This window comes from Oryx dammah, unplaced genomic scaffold, assembly GCF_014754425.2.
Source record: "Oryx dammah isolate SB20612 unplaced genomic scaffold, SCBI_Odam_1.1 HiC_scaffold_13, whole genome shotgun sequence".
Classification (NCBI taxonomy): Eukaryota; Metazoa; Chordata; class Mammalia; order Artiodactyla; family Bovidae; genus Oryx; species Oryx dammah.
The window spans coordinates 3,340,489-3,355,530 of NW_024070197.1; the positions used below are offsets into that span (position 1 = coordinate 3,340,489).

Genomic DNA, 15,042 nt, shown 5'->3' on the forward strand with positions numbered 1-15,042 from the left:
GATGGGGGCTGGAGGTGCGAGCGCACAGACGCTTTTAGGAACAGAGAGAGAGGGGGCTGCAGAGACCCAGACCCAATTAAGGAGGTGCAGACACACAGAGAGATGGGCCGCAAGACAGCGATGGAGCGTCTGAGATGCAGAGAGAGACACAGAGATCTCACCAGAGAGACAGAGACAGCCAGAGAAAACCAGCGGAGAGAGGCGGCGAGGTCCAGGAAGCAACACAAAGACAGCAGGAGAGATTTGGAGAGACCCCCCAAAAAGGAAAAGAGACAGAGACAGGTGTGTCCGAGAAAGTCGAGGCAGGGCAGCAGCAAACAGAGACACAGGCAGGGTGACAGAGATGCAGCCACCCCCAGGGGCCGAGGTCCCGAGAGAGGCATCTGTGGCAAGGGGTCAGCCGTGGGGACCGACGGGGAGGGGGGCATTCTCCCAGAGACATGCTGGAACGTGGAGAGAGAGGACCAGAGGCACAGACAGGGACCAGGGCGAGAGACACCCAGCAGGTGTGGGACCTCGGACATGTGGCTTCACCTCGCTGTGCCTCAGTTGCTCTGTCTGTGAAATGGGGACACCCCAGGCACCCTCCCCAAACGCCTGCGCAGGGAGACAGTGAGTTCACTCCTGTAAAGTCACAGTCAACTCTCAGTCGATGTGAACCATTGCCATTCTCACCACTGATGTTTTATTAACATATCCAGGGAGACAGATGCAAAGATGTGGCCCCTAGGGAGATGGAGATGGGAGACAGGGAGAGAGCTGGCGGTGGGCAGGGGCAGGAAGAACACAGGCAGAGAGGCGGAGGAGCAGACAGGGGCTGGAGCCGGAGGGGGACACGGATTCCAGGGGACAGTGGTGCCAACACAGTCGCACGCATACCGGGGAGCACCAGGGGTGCGGAGCAGAGGTGGCCCCCGGGGTTCATGGCAGGACGGAGTGAGGGACCCAGACGGGAGCCCAAGCCCCCAGGAGCACCCCCCAGAATAAAGGTAGCAAAGGAGGACGGAGGAACGTGAGAAGTCAAAAGGTGCCCAGGACTTTCGAAGGTTCCTGCAGAGCACCCCCCCACGCTGCCCCCAGACTGTGCTGAGCGGCTGCCAGGGGGACCCTTGGGATGGATGGCGGCTGGAGGCCCCCCTCCCATCCCCCACCACTTAGGGGGCGACTGCTGAGGCCCCCGGGGAGGTGAGGTCACAGCCCCCCACGGTGGGACATGACCTCATCGCCTCAGGTGAGAGCTCGCTCTGCCTCTCTCAGTCTGCCTGGCCACCCCTGCCAGGGCCCCCCAGGGGCCCTCCCCAGCCCCCGCAAGCGCTGGGACCCAGGCCTCTGACCACTGGGTCTCCGCCCCTCAGGGGGCCTGTTTCCGGCTGAGTCAGCGTGGGGGGCCCGAGGCTGCGTCAGTGAGGGGAGAGCTGACGTAGCCCCCCCCCAGACTGGCGGGGCCAGCCAAGGTGACTCAGGCCACCAGCCTGGGGGACAGCCTGGCCCGAGCGGGCGTGGGGGCCTGGGCCTGGGGCCAGCCTGTCGGAGGGCAGCCCCTCCACTGTCAGGGGGCAGGACAGGGGAGGTGCCAGCCCCCACCCGCTGCTTCAGCCGAGGATCACAAGAATGCCCCCTCAGCCTCCTCCCTCTCTCTCGGGGATCCAGACCCCCAGCCTCCACCTCCTCCTTCACGTCCAGGAGCCCAGCTCCCAGCTCCCTCCTCCTGCAGACCCAGGTGTCGTTCAGGCGTGAAACCCTCGTTTCCCGAAAGAAAGACGGAGATAACTTGTGGGCATGCCACGATCTGAGGAGTGCAGTCCGGAGTCTGGGTATGGGTCAGCGGCCCGCGCCCAGCGCCAGCCCCAGCCCCAGCCCCCTCCTCGGCCCCCACCTGAGGGTGTGGGAATCATCTCCCCGCCCAGGGTAGGGGGCGGGCTGCAGGGGGCTGGTGGGTTCAGGACAGGAGGGTGGGAGTTCTCAGGACTCCTGGGTCTTCCCCGAAGCTGGGGACACTCGGGCCACTTCTGCGGAGAGGCAGAGACAGACCCCAGGGAAAGACGTGGTGGAGAATCACAATGATAGGAGATGACAGTGAAGAACGGAGACGGCACCACACTGAGGCACCAGAGAGAAAGAGACGCAAACAAACAAAAAGTTGGGGCCCACAGAGAGAGGAGCTCAGGGGCTTAGAGGCAAAGACCGCGAGAGACAGAGGGGATTCGGGTGCTGAGGGGTGGTCACAGACACGGGGTGGGGGGGTGGCGAGATGCCGCTGGGAGATGACGGGCCCCAGGGGGTCCTTGCTCATGGGCTGGCCCCCGGCTGAGGTGGAGCTGGCCGGCGTGAGGTCAGCAGGTCCGAGGCTGTGTGTGTCCGTCTGTCTGTCCCTGGGGGGTCCTGTCTGGCCTCTGGGGGGTGACGGGGCAGGCGGGCCGCAGAGGCAGCCCAAACCTGTCATTAGCGGTGAGGGCCGTGACGGTGGGCCCCCCCAGCCCCAAGCCGCGGTCCAGGGCCTGCGGCCCCGCCCCCCACCCCCTCCTTGATCCCTGAGGAATCCCGGGAATTGGGAAGTGGGTCCAGATGATGTTGACACAGGAAATGGTCAGCAGCTGCCGGGCCTCAGCCCCGCAACCCCTCTGACCCCCACCCCCGGCCCCCTGCCGAGCCCCTCTGACCTGTGTCATCTCTGACGAAGGCAACCCCGGGCCCACTCAGCACCCACCAGGATGTTTACAGGCGGTGAGGAGGCCAGGAGGCAGCCTCACAGGGCTTCTGGGGAGGGGGCTCTGGACTCCTGGTCAGCTGCCCTCAGACCTCGGCCCTGCCCCCTGCACCCTCAGACTGAGTCAGGACCCCCCGGGGCCACCTCTGTCAGACCTGAGTCAGGACCCCCGGCCCCTCCTCCTCAGACCCAGGGGTCCAAGCCCCCATCCCCTCCCCGCTCAGACCTGGGGGTCCAGGACCCCATGCCTCCTCCTCAGACCCGGGGTCCAGACCCCAGCTCCTCCTCCCTTAGACCCAGGGATCCAGACCCCCAGCCCCTCTTCCCTCAGGAACACAGAGGTCCAGAACCCCAGCCCCTCCCCATTCAGGCTCCAGGTCCAGACACGAGGACAGACCACTCCAGGGGCGACGAGCCCCATCCTCACTGGCTGGAAGCTGAGTGCAGGTTCGGGGGAGAACTCAGGATCAGTCCCCAACCCAGTCCCCAGGTTGGCCTCCTCCCCCACCACTGGGGAACCGGACCAGAAGCCTGGGGACCCCAGTTGGGTGTGTTTCCCCGTTTGCGGGTGGAGAAACCGAGAGAGACGAGCTAGACGGGGCTCCTTTCCTATGACCCCCTGCCCCACCAGCCAGGCCTCAGAGCTCTTGGATCCTGGGGGCCCAGCCCTCTGGTTGGTTACCCGTTCCCCATTAGGGGCCTGGGTGACCTTGGGACCAGGGGGCGCCTGAGCAGGAGCTATGTGGCCTGACTCCCATTTTCCTCATCACCCTCCTAGGTCTGGTTGCTCGGGAGCCTCCCTAACAATGGGGCTCAGTGAGGTCCTCTGGGCCTCAGGCCCCCCACCCTGGTTGCTAGGGAGGGCATCCCCCTGGCAACCAGGTCTGAGGAGACTTTGGGCCCCGTGGACCTTCCCCTCAGGCATCAGTTTACTAAGCAGAGGGAGGCCTTGGCAAGAGGTCTCGAGGTGCCCACTTTTGGGGTCCCCTGGTTGGCAAAGGGGAGATAATTTAGACTCCCCCTTGCTTTGCAGCTGGGTTGCTGAGGGGACTCTTCTGACACCAGGGGCCCATCCCACCCCCAAGGCCCCTTCCACCTGGTTGCTAAGGAAGCAACTCCCTAGCAACCAGGAGTGACCAAGCCAGTGTGACCCCCCATTTTTGCTTCCCCACTGCTGAGGGGGCTCCCTAGCAACAGAACTTAGAACTTTAGGGGTCAGGCAGGGAGGTGGGCGGGGCCAAGCCGGTTGCTGGGGTGATGGCCTTCACGGTCTCTCCCCACAGAGGCCCCAGGAGGCTGGGGAGGCAAGATGGTGGGCTCTGGGATCCCAGCTTTGGGTCTCCTCCTGCTCATGCAGGGTTCAGCAGGTGAGGGCACTGGCGAGAGGGTCGGAGGGCGCAGCCGGGGGCCTCCTCAGCCTCCAGTCTCACACAGGACTTTTTCTTTCACAGACGGGAATGGAATCCAGGGATTCTTCTATCCATGGAGTGAGCAGTGGAGGACACCCGGGGTCCCTCCAGGGACAGAGAACCCTGGGTCTGAGGAGGAGGGGCTGGGGGTCTGAGGGAGGAGGGCTGGGGTCTGGGGCCTGGACTCTGGCTCTGACAGAACAGGGGCTGGGGGCCCGGGCTGGAGTGGGATCTGGGCAGGCGGCCTCTGCCCCGGTCGTGGGCTCCGTGAGGACGCTGCCCCTCGTGATGGACCCCCAGGTTGTGAAGGAGACGTGTGGGACCGGGAGAGTTGCGGGGGCCAGGCGGCAATTGAGAACCCCAATCTCTGCCTGCGTCTCCGATGCTGCTACCGCGACGGTGTCTGCTACCACCAGCGTCCGGATGGTGCGCGGGGAGCCGGGGCCCCGGGGTGGGGGCTGGCGGCAGGGAGCCCTGGGTCTCACCGTCCCCGCTCTGTGCAGAGAACATGCGGCGGAAGCACATGTGGGCGCTGGGCTGGACGTGCGGAGGCCTCCTCTTCCTCATCACCAGCATCTGCCTGTTCTGGCGAGTGGGGCTCGGGTGCGGGCGGGCGCCCCTAACCCGGGCGTGGGGACAGGGGTACGGCGCGACTGACGGTGTCCCTTCCCTGCCAGGTGGGCCAGGCGACACGACATGCTGAGGCTGCCCTGGTTCCTGAAGGGCAAGTGCAACCTGTCCAGGACGGTCTCTTTGTTGTCCAAGGACCGGACTCCGAGCGAAAAGAAGACGCCCTCTGTTGGCAGCATCCACCCCGCCGCGCCCACGGAGGGGACCCTGGATGCCTCTGGGGGCACCGAGGGCGAGGGGACGGAAGGGGGCGAAGAAACGGAAGGGGGGGACGAAGATGATTAGGGGCGCCCCCTGGAGGGGCCCCTCAATACAGACGTAGCACAGAGATGCTCAGTCTCTTTTCTGAGAAGCATGAAGCAGAGGGCGCGGTGCTGGGAATGTGTGTGTGTGTTTTGGGGGGGTCTTGGGCTGACGGGGGGGCCTGGGCTGTGATCGTGGGGGATGCGAGGGGACAGGCGTTTGGAATGGGAGAGGCCCTGGGGTAAGTGCGGAAGATCTGAGCTGAGAGGTACTTGGGCTAATGGGCACCCTGAGTTGAGTGTAGGTCCCAGGCTGTGATTAGTGGGGGTCTAGACTGAGGGGGTGGGGATGAGTGGGAGTGGCCTCAGCTGAGACTCCAGCTGGGCTGGGGGGGGGCGGGTTCATGGGCAGCCAAGCCCCTCATCTGTCCTTCTGCCACTGTCTGACAGTCTCTGCTGCCTACCCTCCAGCCCATGGGATCCTGCGGCCCTTGGGTCAGCAGCTGCTTGCCCTGCTTCCCACCAACGCTGGACAACTTCAGCCCTCGGCCTTGGGACGGAAACCTTCCTGGAAGCTCCTTACGGTTGAAGACTCATCTTGCCTGGTCCCCTTCCTCCCCTCTTCCTTTCTCAGGAGACAGAGCCCACACCAGCCTACCCTCCACACGTGTTTTGTGTTTTCCCCAATAAATATCTTGCAGTCTTTGTCCCTCTTCTGCCTCTCCGGGCACCCCAAACTAACCGAGGACACTGGGCTGCAGGAGGTCTGGATGGGGGGTTGGGTCTGGGCTTGAGATTCCGGCCTCCCTGCACCACCCCACCCCGCCCCTGGCTCCTGTCCCCCCCAACAAGGGGGCAGCCTGGACAGCTGGGCTCCTAGGGCCCCTTCCCCTGCTCCCGCAGCATCCCTCCCCAGACAGACATGCAGTGCTGGGAGGCAGAGCCGTTTATCTGGGGCAGGAGAGATGGGAGACAGGCAGGCGTATCCTGGTGGCCAGGGGCTGCTGGGAGTGGCAGCGCATCTCCGTCGGGCGCTCACAGCTGGGGCCACGCGTTCATCTGCAGGAGGGAGGGTGGGGTTAGTGCCGGCTCGGGACCCCTGCATCCCGGGTCCACCATGCACGGCCAGGGGCCCCTTCCTCCTCCTTCAGCCCCTCATAACGGACTCTCACACTTGCTTAATCAGTGCTCCTGCGTTTTTCTCGGCCTGCTGTGCAGCAGCAACTGCGCCTTTAACTCAGCGGACCCCAGGGGTACAGGGTGGGGGATGAGAGGCAGGCAGAGGCCGAGAGAGGCGGGGAGAGAAGTCGAGGGGCCCACAGAGGGACAATGATACAGAGCAACATGGGAGATGGACTGTGACAGACACAGGGACGCAGAGAGGCAGAGGGGCAGAGAGGCAGAGGGGCAGAGAGAGATGACACGGGGGAGAAATGACACGGGCTGGGGCTGTGCCTCTCCATGGGTGTTGGTCCCCGAGGCAGAGAGGAGCGCCTGGAGTCCCACCCACAGTCCCTCTGCAAGTTCCAGTTCTCCGTCTTTTGGGTGCTGGAGCCACCTCACCCAGCTCGTGATAGAGTCCTGTCTTTGGACAGGCCCGTTCTCCTTCTCAGAGGGGCCTAGAGTCTAATCCGCTTGGCCGCCAGTTTCTGGCAAGTGGTTCTGGCAGCAGAGGTCCGCCACAGCTGGGTTAGACTTCTGGGCAAGGTAAAGTGTTTCCAGGGGGTAATGTTAACCACTGGTGGTTACTTCCACATGGTATGTCAAATTGTGTGTTAGCTCATGCTTTGTCTATGCATACATTTGTTCATCTTCAATTGTTTCCTCATCTGAACCACAACACAGCACATGATCCAGGTGACTATTCTCGAAATTCTCTCTCTCTCTCTCACACAAAAAGGTATATAACTAGCATCCTTCTGGTTGCAGAGGAGGAAAGCTAATTCATCACCAATAGAGAATGTCTTAGGACATGGATTTAATTCCGTTATGGAACCCCTCATTTGGGAAACTGCTCCGGTCTTCCACCCATTGCTCCACTTAACTATTCACCTACCAACCAACCCTTTCATCTGTCCTCTCATCTGTCTGCCTACCCATCTGACCCAAATCCATTCAACTACCCATCCACCTAATTGTCGTCAATCAGTCCCACCATACTGGGAATTCCCCGGAGGTCCAGAGGTTAGGACTCAGCACTTTCACTGCCGTGGGCCTGCGTTCAGTCCCTGGTCAGGAAGTTTAAATCCGACAAGCCACACAGTGCAGCCAAAAACAAAATTCCAAAAACCCCACCATATCCATCCATCCACCCACTCATCCATCAATCAATTCATCCATCCATCCATCCATCACTCATCTATCCATCCATTCATCCACCCACCCACCCAATCATCAGCCTCTGACTTCCTGAGTTCACTCTTAGCTGGAGAATGCTAAGAACACAGACACCAGAGACCCAGATCTGACCCTCTAAGGTCTCCCTCTTGGGTGTGAGAGACAGTATCAGTACACACACACACACACACACACACACACACACACACACAACCAACACATGGCAATATAAACAATAAAAGAGGGTAACTCAGACCATGAGAAGACCCAGAAAAAGACACTGAAATTGGAGTAGGATCGTAAAAGACATCTGGTAAACTTTCTGTGCAGAGTGAAGACTACAAGTGCTACCCTGATGAAGGTGAAGGTGTGGACAGAGGCCAATTGGTCCGAGACAGCCCAACCATGATGGACGGGGGTGGGGGGCAGGGGTGTTATCATCACTGCAGAGAAGGCAGGAGAGTGGGGGATACACACAGAATGAGCGGCTTGGATTCAACCAGAGGGCAGCAGGGAGCCACAGCAGGTCTCTGCACTCTGGAGAGTACAACAACTAGCCGCCCTGGGCAAGACGCGGCACCTTTCGGGGACCTCAGTGTCCTCCCTGGGATGTTACGGTGATATTAGTGACCTCAGAGACTGCTACACTGGGAGGACTGGATGGGAAATGAGACCGGGTGTGCCTGGAGACTGGAGACACTGGGACCAATATCCCCAAATATCCAAGGAGCCGACAGTGACTCTCCGGCCCTCATGGCTGAGATGTGTGTGTGTTAGTCGTTCAAGTCATGTGCGACTCTTTGCAACCCCATGGACTGTATGTAGCCCACCAGGCTCCTCTGTCCATGAATTCTCCAGGCAGGAATACTGGAGTGGGCGGCCACGCCCTTCTCCAGGGGATGTTCCTGACCCAGGGATCGAACCCAGGTCTCCTGCCCTGCAGGTACTCTTCTTCACCATTTGAGCGACCTGGAAATTCCCACGTCTGGGAACGGGCTCTCATTTGTCTCTCCCGGCCTATGCCCACGCGTACTGTCTCTGGGTCTTCGTCCTCTGGCCTCTGTGCTCTTCGCTTCTCTCCCTCCCGATCTTGACCTCTACCTGTCTCTCTTCCCCGCGTGTCCCTGTCCCTTCTCTCCACGTTCCTGTCCCTTTGACGTCTCTTCCCTCGTCCCCGCCCAGCCCCGCCTCCCCACCCCTCACCTCGGGCTCACTCGGTGCCCGCTCCCGCCGCCCCGGGCCCGGCCTCCAGCGAGGCCAGCTGCAGGCGCACGCGGCGGGAACCGGCGGCGGGCGGCGGGGGCGTGCGGGCGGCGCGGCGCGCTCCCCGGGAGCCGGGCGCGGCGCGCCGGCCGGCGGCGGAGGAAGCCGGCGCCGACCAGCGGCGGGAGAGCTTCCGCGCCAGGCGGGCGAGCGCCGAGGGCCTCAGGCCGTAGTCGCGCTCGAGCTCCTGGCGCGAGATCTCGATGTTGCCGGTGTACCAGAGGATCCAGCCGAGCAGGCTCAGGAAGACGAGCAGCGCACCCGTGTAGATAAGCAGGTCGCCGAAGTCGCGGCCGCGCACCTGCAGCTGCGCGAACACGCCGGTCAGCAGCGCCGCCATGCCCGCCACGTCCAGCGCCACGGCCAGCAGCAGCGCCATCCGACAGCGGCCCAGGCCGGACGCCAGCCCCGGCGCGCCCGCCGCCGGGGACGGTGCACCGCTCGGCGGGGTCCCCGGCGAGGTGCACACGGCCGGCGCCGCCGCCATGGCTGGCTCTGACCCGGGGAGAGCGCGTTCGCGTTCCGGGTGCGGTCCGGGGCGGGGTCAGGGTTCTGCGCCAGGTATGCCCGGCGCTCTCCTGGTCACCTGGGCTGGGCCGGGCGTGGAAGGGCCCGGCCTGGGGGCGCCCTGGCCCTCAGGAGCCGATGCTGAGGCCGGCTGGGCGCACAGGTTAGTGTGGCCCGGGCCCCCTGCGCCCCTAAGGAGTCTGAAGCCGCACGTGGTCCAAATTCAGGACTTTCTGATGGAGGCACCATAAGGCACGGGGGGAGCCCTGGCATTGTTTCTCTGCCTGCCTCCCGCGCCTCCTGGGCAGTGGGCCCCGCGGTGGGGACAGGTGGGGTCAAAAAACAAGGATCAGACAAAGCCCTGGGCCCTCAGGAGGAAGCAGGGGATTGGCAGTCAGGGCGCCTTAAGGGATGGAAGTGGGCACTTACTGCCTGCCTGCCGAGGTCGCCTGTGTGGTCCAGAGAGAATGATGCCAAAGACAGGACGGTGGATCAGACTCACAGGAAGTCTGTCGCCACCATCAGATTTAGAGCACTCCAACGGAAGGAGCAAGGCAAGCCCCAACGTCCCTGTTTGCTCAGATTTCTCCTGGGGCCTCGGGACTGTCGGGACTCATTAGGGGCGAAGTCCAAGGGCAAGGAGATGGACAAAGCCTCTGCCCTAGAGGAGTTCCTGGACATAATCACGAGTTGTCCTGATGGAGATGACATAAGGCCCTGTCATTCTTTCTGTTCGCTTGGGAGCCTCGCCAGGCTCTGTGCTGGCCAGGCTGCAACAGAGATGTATCAGGCGAGGCTCCTTCCCCTTAAGGAGGACCCTGGCAACAGAAAAGATTCATAAAGTGTAACGGCCGTGAACGGTGCTGGTGGGAATGGGGCGCCAGGCCGCAAGGCACAGGGAAGAGGGGGAACGCGAATGGAAGCTCTAAGGGAACCAGAGGTTTCGCAGGCAAACCTCCTCTCCTCCAACACAACTCGCCCTTAGAGGAAATCCACGTCCCCCGAGGGTGGAGGACTGCGAGAAAGTTTCGTCCAGCTTCTCTCTGCACTCACAGGGTTCAGGCGTTGAAGAGGGGCCTGGGGAAGGCGAATTGAGCGAAGGAGCTCCCGGGGATAGCCGAAGCTTTCCGAAGGTGGCCGAATGGAGACCGAGTGTTTCCGAAGCGATCCGAAGTGGACAAGAGGCAAGAGGACGGAAAGCGGCCCTCCTTCCGAAAGGCGTTTCCGGAGAGTTCCGAAAATGTCCGAGCGGGCCTGCTGCCTTCGTCGGGAATAGCCGACGGTCTATGAAGAAGCTGGAGGCCCTTGAAGTCCCTGGAACTAGGCTTAAATAGTTCACGCACTCACAGGTTCATTTATCAGACAAATGTGTACTGAGCACCCATACTGTGCCAAGCATTGGGTGGCCATGTTGGAAAGAAGCCGCTGAGGAAGGGGACCTGGGGGTGTCTGGAGCGAGACTTGTTCGGAAATCTGACCGTGGAGTTCCTAGGATACATGAAGGGCCCTCCCTAGCAGAAGGCTTCCGAAGGGCCCCGAACGTTTGGCGACTGGCTGGCGGAAATAGCCGAACCTTGACCAGCTGCCTCGGAGGCCGGGGTAGCCGACCGCACGCGCGTGCCCAGACAGGAAGCGGAAATGCGTGTCGGTATTAAAGGCGTCGCCCCGCCCCCGGCTGGCCTCTTTCCGTCTCCGGCCGCCGCAGGGAGAGGAGGTGAGTGAAGGCCTCTTCCTCCTCCCGCGTGCCTAGCTCGCGTGCCCGATGCTCGTGTTTGTGCCCGGGCCTGGTCGCTCTCACCGCGCTCCTCTCGTTCTTGGCTGCTCTCCGGCGCTGCCGCCTTAGGTCTTTGGGTTCTCATCGTCTCGTCCCCTGTAGTGAGTCACGGCCGCCTGAGTTCAGCCCCGCCTGGCAGACTTCTAGGTGCCGTCGGCCCACGTGGTGCCCCCCCGTTCCCCGCGACCCCCCAGAACACCCCTTCTCTGTGGCCAGGTTTCTGTCTGCTGCTCCCCTAACGGCTCCGCGCGCGCCATTCCCCGCAGTCGCCGTCATGTCCGCGCATCTTCAGTGGATGGTGGTGCGGAACTGCTCCAGCTTCTTGATCAAGAGGAACAAGCAGACGTACAGCACCGTAAGTGGGGCCCCGACGCGTCGGTCCGAGGGAGGGACCTGCACTATTGCCCCTCACGACCGCGATGCGTTCCCGTTCCCAGGAGCCGAATAACCTGAAAGCCCGCAACTCTTTCCGCTACAATGGGCTCATTCACCGCAAGACCGTGGGTGTGGAGCCGGCGGCGGACGGCAAAGGAGTCGTGGTGGTGATGAAGCGGAGATCCGGTGAGACTTTACCCTGGCTGGGCCCAGGCAGCTGACCCCCATCCGGCGCAGGGGACTGTGGCTTTTTAGTGTTGGTGCTTGTGCTGTTGAGTCAGGATTTCTGGGCTCGGGGTGTTTGCTTGGGAGGCTGGTTCCTTTCTAAGCGAGCCTACCAGTTACACGAGTTCATCTGAAAAGTGGAGAAATTAATAGGAGTCAGGACTACAAAATTTCTGCTGTTTGATGGTTTTTTAAGAATAAATCCTTGAAGCACCCCAGGTGGAGGTGGGCATTAGCCTATCCAGAAGTGGGGAAAGGGAGGCAAACAGATGAGGGACCGACCGTTAGTTCCCACATGTGGAAAGTGAAGCTTCTGAAGCAGTAGTTAGACTCGAGTTGTGGCTGGAGGAGCTCAGAAGGAGGTCTCAGCATTCCACTACCCCCCATCCGCCCCCATAAACTGGTTTCCCCCACAGACTTGCTCTTTAGACTCTTCGAAGGGGGGTCAAGGGGAGAAGGGGTTTCTGGATAACAGCGGAGTTAGTGTATCACACCTTCAACGTTTGTTTTTAAATGGGCACTGGGTTTTATGAGATAGGAACGAGTTTTTCCAGGTTCCCTAGTGGATTTCTCTGTGGGTTTTGATCTCTGTGTCCCGTTCAGTGACAGCACCGAGCACAGCTGCTGCCTCGTGGTCTCAGGGACAAGGGTTAGCCTCTCTTCCCAAGAGTGCAGCCAGGGGCAGCCAGTTGCTTATGCCGTTAGGCTGCCCAGATCCCCACACTCTTGAGAACCCTGTCCTGGGGTGCTGGGTCCCCAAAACCTTGCTTTGCATTGTTGGGCTGTCAGAAACTGGGTTGATCTGAGCGGGTAATGTGGGCTCTCTTCTGGGGTCAGCGAGGGCTAACATCAAACCTCCAGTGTGGTACGGGGTCCTGGGCTTCTTGGGGGCACCCAGGGGCACAGGATGCAGCCAGGACCCCATCAGCTCTGAGGCACAGTGAAGGGGGGTGGGTTTCGTTTCCATTCTGCCTGGGCAGTAAAGAGCAGACTCCAGCTGTGTGCAGGTGAGGGGCGGGTGCCCGGCACACACACCCAGACACGCACCCCCGCCCCCACCGCTGCCCTTCCTCCTCCAGTCCCTCCTGTGGCTCCAGATCACCCCTCATTGATCAGAGCCAGGCCTCAGAGCTCGGCCTTTTGGACTCTCGTTGCCCAGACTGGTTGCTTGGGCCTGTGAGGGTGTGGATGTGAGAGGAGCAGAGCTGCTTTCTGGGGAGCACTCACTACCTGGCCCGTGCGGTGCACAGTGCCTGCCTCACTTGGGTTCGGACGACTGCTGTGCACATGTGACCTTACACGTGAGAGTCCACCTTTTGTCCAGTGAGCTGAGCAGTGTTGTCTCCAGGCTGGGGTAGGGAGGAGACACCTGTATCGGTGCAGGGCCTGGCCTGTGGTCGTCCCTGTGATTGTCCCCTAAGTGGAGCTGGGAGATGAGGCAGCCTCCCGCACTCACACGGCCCAGCCACTCGGGCTCTCTGGGTGGGATTCTGCCCTCACAACTGGTGTGGGCACCGACATTCCAGACCCTCCCTCTGACCCTTGGGGCCCCTCTTCTCCCCTTCCCCTGCCAGGCCAGCGCAAGCCGGCCACTTCCTACGTGCGGACCACCATCAACAAGAACGCCCGGGCCACCCTCAGCAGCATCCGGCACATGATCCGGAAGAATAAGTACCGCCCAGATTTGCGCATGGTGAGCGGGGCTGGACCTGAGAGGCGGGCAGGGGCCCCGGGGCACCTGGGCAGTGCCACAAGGGGTGGTCCTCTCCTGACTGTGGAGCCAGACCTGCACTCTGGGAACACAAGGTGGGGGGCACAGGCTCCCAGGGAGGTGACCTGAGCCCGCCTCGCCTACAGGCCGCCATCCGCAGAGCCAGCGCCATCCTGCGCAGCCAGAAGCCTGTGATGGTAAAGAGGAAGCCAAGCCGCCCCACCAAGAGTTCCTGAGCCTCTGGCGTCCCCTCCCCAGAGCAATAAAGCTGTCAGCCGCCGCCTCCACCTGCGTCTTCTGTGCAGCTGCGAGTCTGTCCCTGCTCCCATCTGTCCCCCAGGGACTGCCAATGCCACAGGTTCCCCAGCATCTTGGGTCTGAAGAGCCAGCTCCAGGCGGGGGGCCTGAGTCCATGGCCCAGCGTTTCTGCCTGTCTGGTGCACAAACACTCGTGAGACTAGGAATTGCACGTGAAGTAAAATCTATAATCATCACACCACCACAAGCTGCCAGTGCATGCTGAAACTTCAGGATAGACTTAAGTGGAAGTTCCTGGTCTCCGAGTAGTAGTCTCTCTCCTGAGGGGTGGGCATCGGGATGGAGGCTCAGTGCACCTCCTGTTCAGGTAGTTCTGTGGCCTGTGAAGGTGACGTGTGTGCTGTCTGGGACCCTGGCTGTGCACTGTTCTCTGGGGTGGTCTGGAAGCCCCAGTAGGAGCTACGGTGGGAAGGAGGGGTGCAGACTGACCCTGCCCTCAGCTGAGGGTCCTGGGCAGCTTACAGTCTCCCGGGGGACCCTGCAAGTGTGAACTGAGGATCTTGGGACTTAGGGGTGGGCAGGGCCCACTTGTTCCTTGGCCTTAGGTTCAGGGCCAAGTGCCCATCTGGGAAGGGAGCCTGCCTTTGGGGGCACCAGGCAGCTCCTGAGTCCAGGACCCCGTGGGGCCCTGTCCCCAGCAGCAGAGGGGAAGGCAGGCTGCAACGGCCACATCGTTGCACAGCCTCTTGGCTAGGAACCCGCCTGGCCAGCCGTCTGCCTCCTGCTGCACTGGGAGTGAACCCTCAGGCCCTACAGCCCTGACCTCACCTGCTGCGCCCAGCCCCCCTCAGCTCTCCCTGCTTCGCTCTGCAGCAGAGCCTGCCTCCAGCCCTTGCCCAGGCGCACAGCTCTGCCTCTAGGGTCTGTTTGCTGGGTCTGAAGTCGGTTCTGCTGCTGGCCTCCTGGTGTCTGTTACAGCCGGGATGTAGCACCGCAGCTGGGTGCCTCCCGGGCTCCTTCCAGCTGTTTCTAGCCGTGTGGTCTGGGGCAAGTGCGTGCCGCTTTCTGTGCCTCTTAGAATTGAGGTTGATGAATGCCTGGGGGACAGCCTGCACGTGGTAAGTGTGGTAATTGGCTGTCGGTACGAGATCGACCTGTACCGTGTATGTGTGTGTACACAAAAGTATATGCACGTACTCGGGGAGTGCCGTCTTCCAGACACCGCATGAGGCAGACATCCCCACCTTATAGATGCAGAAAGTGAGGCTCAGATGGATAAAGGCTAACCCACGTCATGGCTCCTGGCGTGTTCTTGGTGTACCTACTGTGTGCCAGCCATCCTGTCTTCCTGAGGACTCTCCCCCTGCCCTAGCTCTGCGCTGGGATCAGGAGCTCCATCTTTCCTCAGCAGCCGTGATTAGGAATCCTTCCTGCCAAACCTTCCTCCCCAGATCTGTTCTCAACCCTGGTGGGGCAGTGTCTGTAGTTCCGGTGGAACTTCACTGACTTAACACTTGGTTAGAGCTCTCTCACGGTTCCTGTCCCACTCCACGGAGAGGCAGCCCCTGGCCGTGGCCGATGGTACCCCCGCCCCCAGCCGCCAC

At 61.8% G+C, this 15,042-nt stretch overlaps 3 protein-coding genes across 5 annotated transcripts; 2 read left to right on the plus strand and 1 right to left on the minus strand.

Moving 5' to 3' along the window:
* The first annotated feature begins 2,515 nt into the window (after positions 1-2,515).
* TMEM190 (transmembrane protein 190) lies at positions 2,516-5,693 on the plus strand. 2 transcript variants are annotated; one of them, XM_040251939.1, is made up of 5 exons: positions 2,516-2,724; positions 4,159-4,194; positions 4,417-4,542; positions 4,620-4,704; positions 4,794-5,693. In XM_040251939.1, exons 1-5 carry the CDS (start codon positions 2,712-2,714, stop codon positions 5,029-5,031), a joined length of 498 nt encoding a protein of 165 aa, XP_040107873.1. In that variant the 5' UTR covers positions 2,516-2,711; the 3' UTR covers positions 5,032-5,693. The 2 variants fall into 2 exon arrangements, with proteins under 2 accessions (XP_040107873.1, XP_040107872.1); XM_040251938.1 differs by lacking the exon at positions 2,516-2,724 and adding an exon at positions 2,999-4,074.
* A 226-nt stretch (positions 5,694-5,919) lies between these two features.
* Positions 5,920-9,900, minus strand: TMEM238 (transmembrane protein 238). The gene is made up of 2 exons (XM_040251940.1): positions 8,529-9,900; positions 5,920-6,047 (listed from the first exon to the last, which is right to left on the minus strand). Exon 1 carries the CDS (start codon positions 9,073-9,075, stop codon positions 8,536-8,538), a length of 540 nt encoding a protein of 179 aa, XP_040107874.1. The 5' UTR covers positions 9,076-9,900; the 3' UTR covers positions 5,920-6,047; positions 8,529-8,535.
* Positions 9,491-13,465, plus strand: RPL28 (ribosomal protein L28). Of its 2 annotated transcripts, none has more exons than XM_040251941.1 (5): positions 9,491-10,809; positions 11,136-11,224; positions 11,307-11,430; positions 13,044-13,162; positions 13,327-13,465. In XM_040251941.1, the coding sequence occupies exons 1-5, from the start codon at positions 10,734-10,736 to the stop codon at positions 13,414-13,416; spliced, it is 498 nt and encodes a 165-aa protein (XP_040107875.1). In that variant the 5' UTR covers positions 9,491-10,733; the 3' UTR covers positions 13,417-13,465. The 2 variants fall into 2 exon arrangements, with proteins under 2 accessions (XP_040107875.1, XP_040107876.1); XM_040251942.1 differs by having other exon boundaries at positions 10,724-10,809; positions 11,086-11,224.
* Positions 13,466-15,042: the final 1,577 nt, after the last annotated feature.

Coding starts and splice junctions, on each gene's coding strand:
- TMEM190 (XM_040251938.1), top strand. CDS start 4,017: ATGGTGGGCTCTGGGATCCCAGCTTTGGGTCTCCTCCTGCTCATGCAG. Junction 4,075..4,158: donor GCTCATGCAGGGTTCAGCAG/GTGAGGGCACTG, acceptor TTTCTTTCACAG/ACGGGAATGGAATCCAGGGA. Junction 4,705..4,793: donor ACCAGCATCTGCCTGTTCTG/GCGAGTGGGGCT, acceptor CTTCCCTGCCAG/GTGGGCCAGGCGACACGACA.
- TMEM238 (XM_040251940.1), bottom strand. CDS start 9,075: ATGGCGGCGGCGCCGGCCGTGTGCACCTCGCCGGGGACCCCGCCGAGC.
- RPL28 (XM_040251941.1), top strand. CDS start 10,734: ATGCGTGTCGGTATTAAAGGCGTCGCCCCGCCCCCGGCTGGCCTCTTT. Junction 11,431..13,043: donor GGTGATGAAGCGGAGATCCG/GTGAGACTTTAC, acceptor TTCCCCTGCCAG/GCCAGCGCAAGCCGGCCACT. Junction 13,163..13,326: donor ACCGCCCAGATTTGCGCATG/GTGAGCGGGGCT, acceptor CCTCGCCTACAG/GCCGCCATCCGCAGAGCCAG.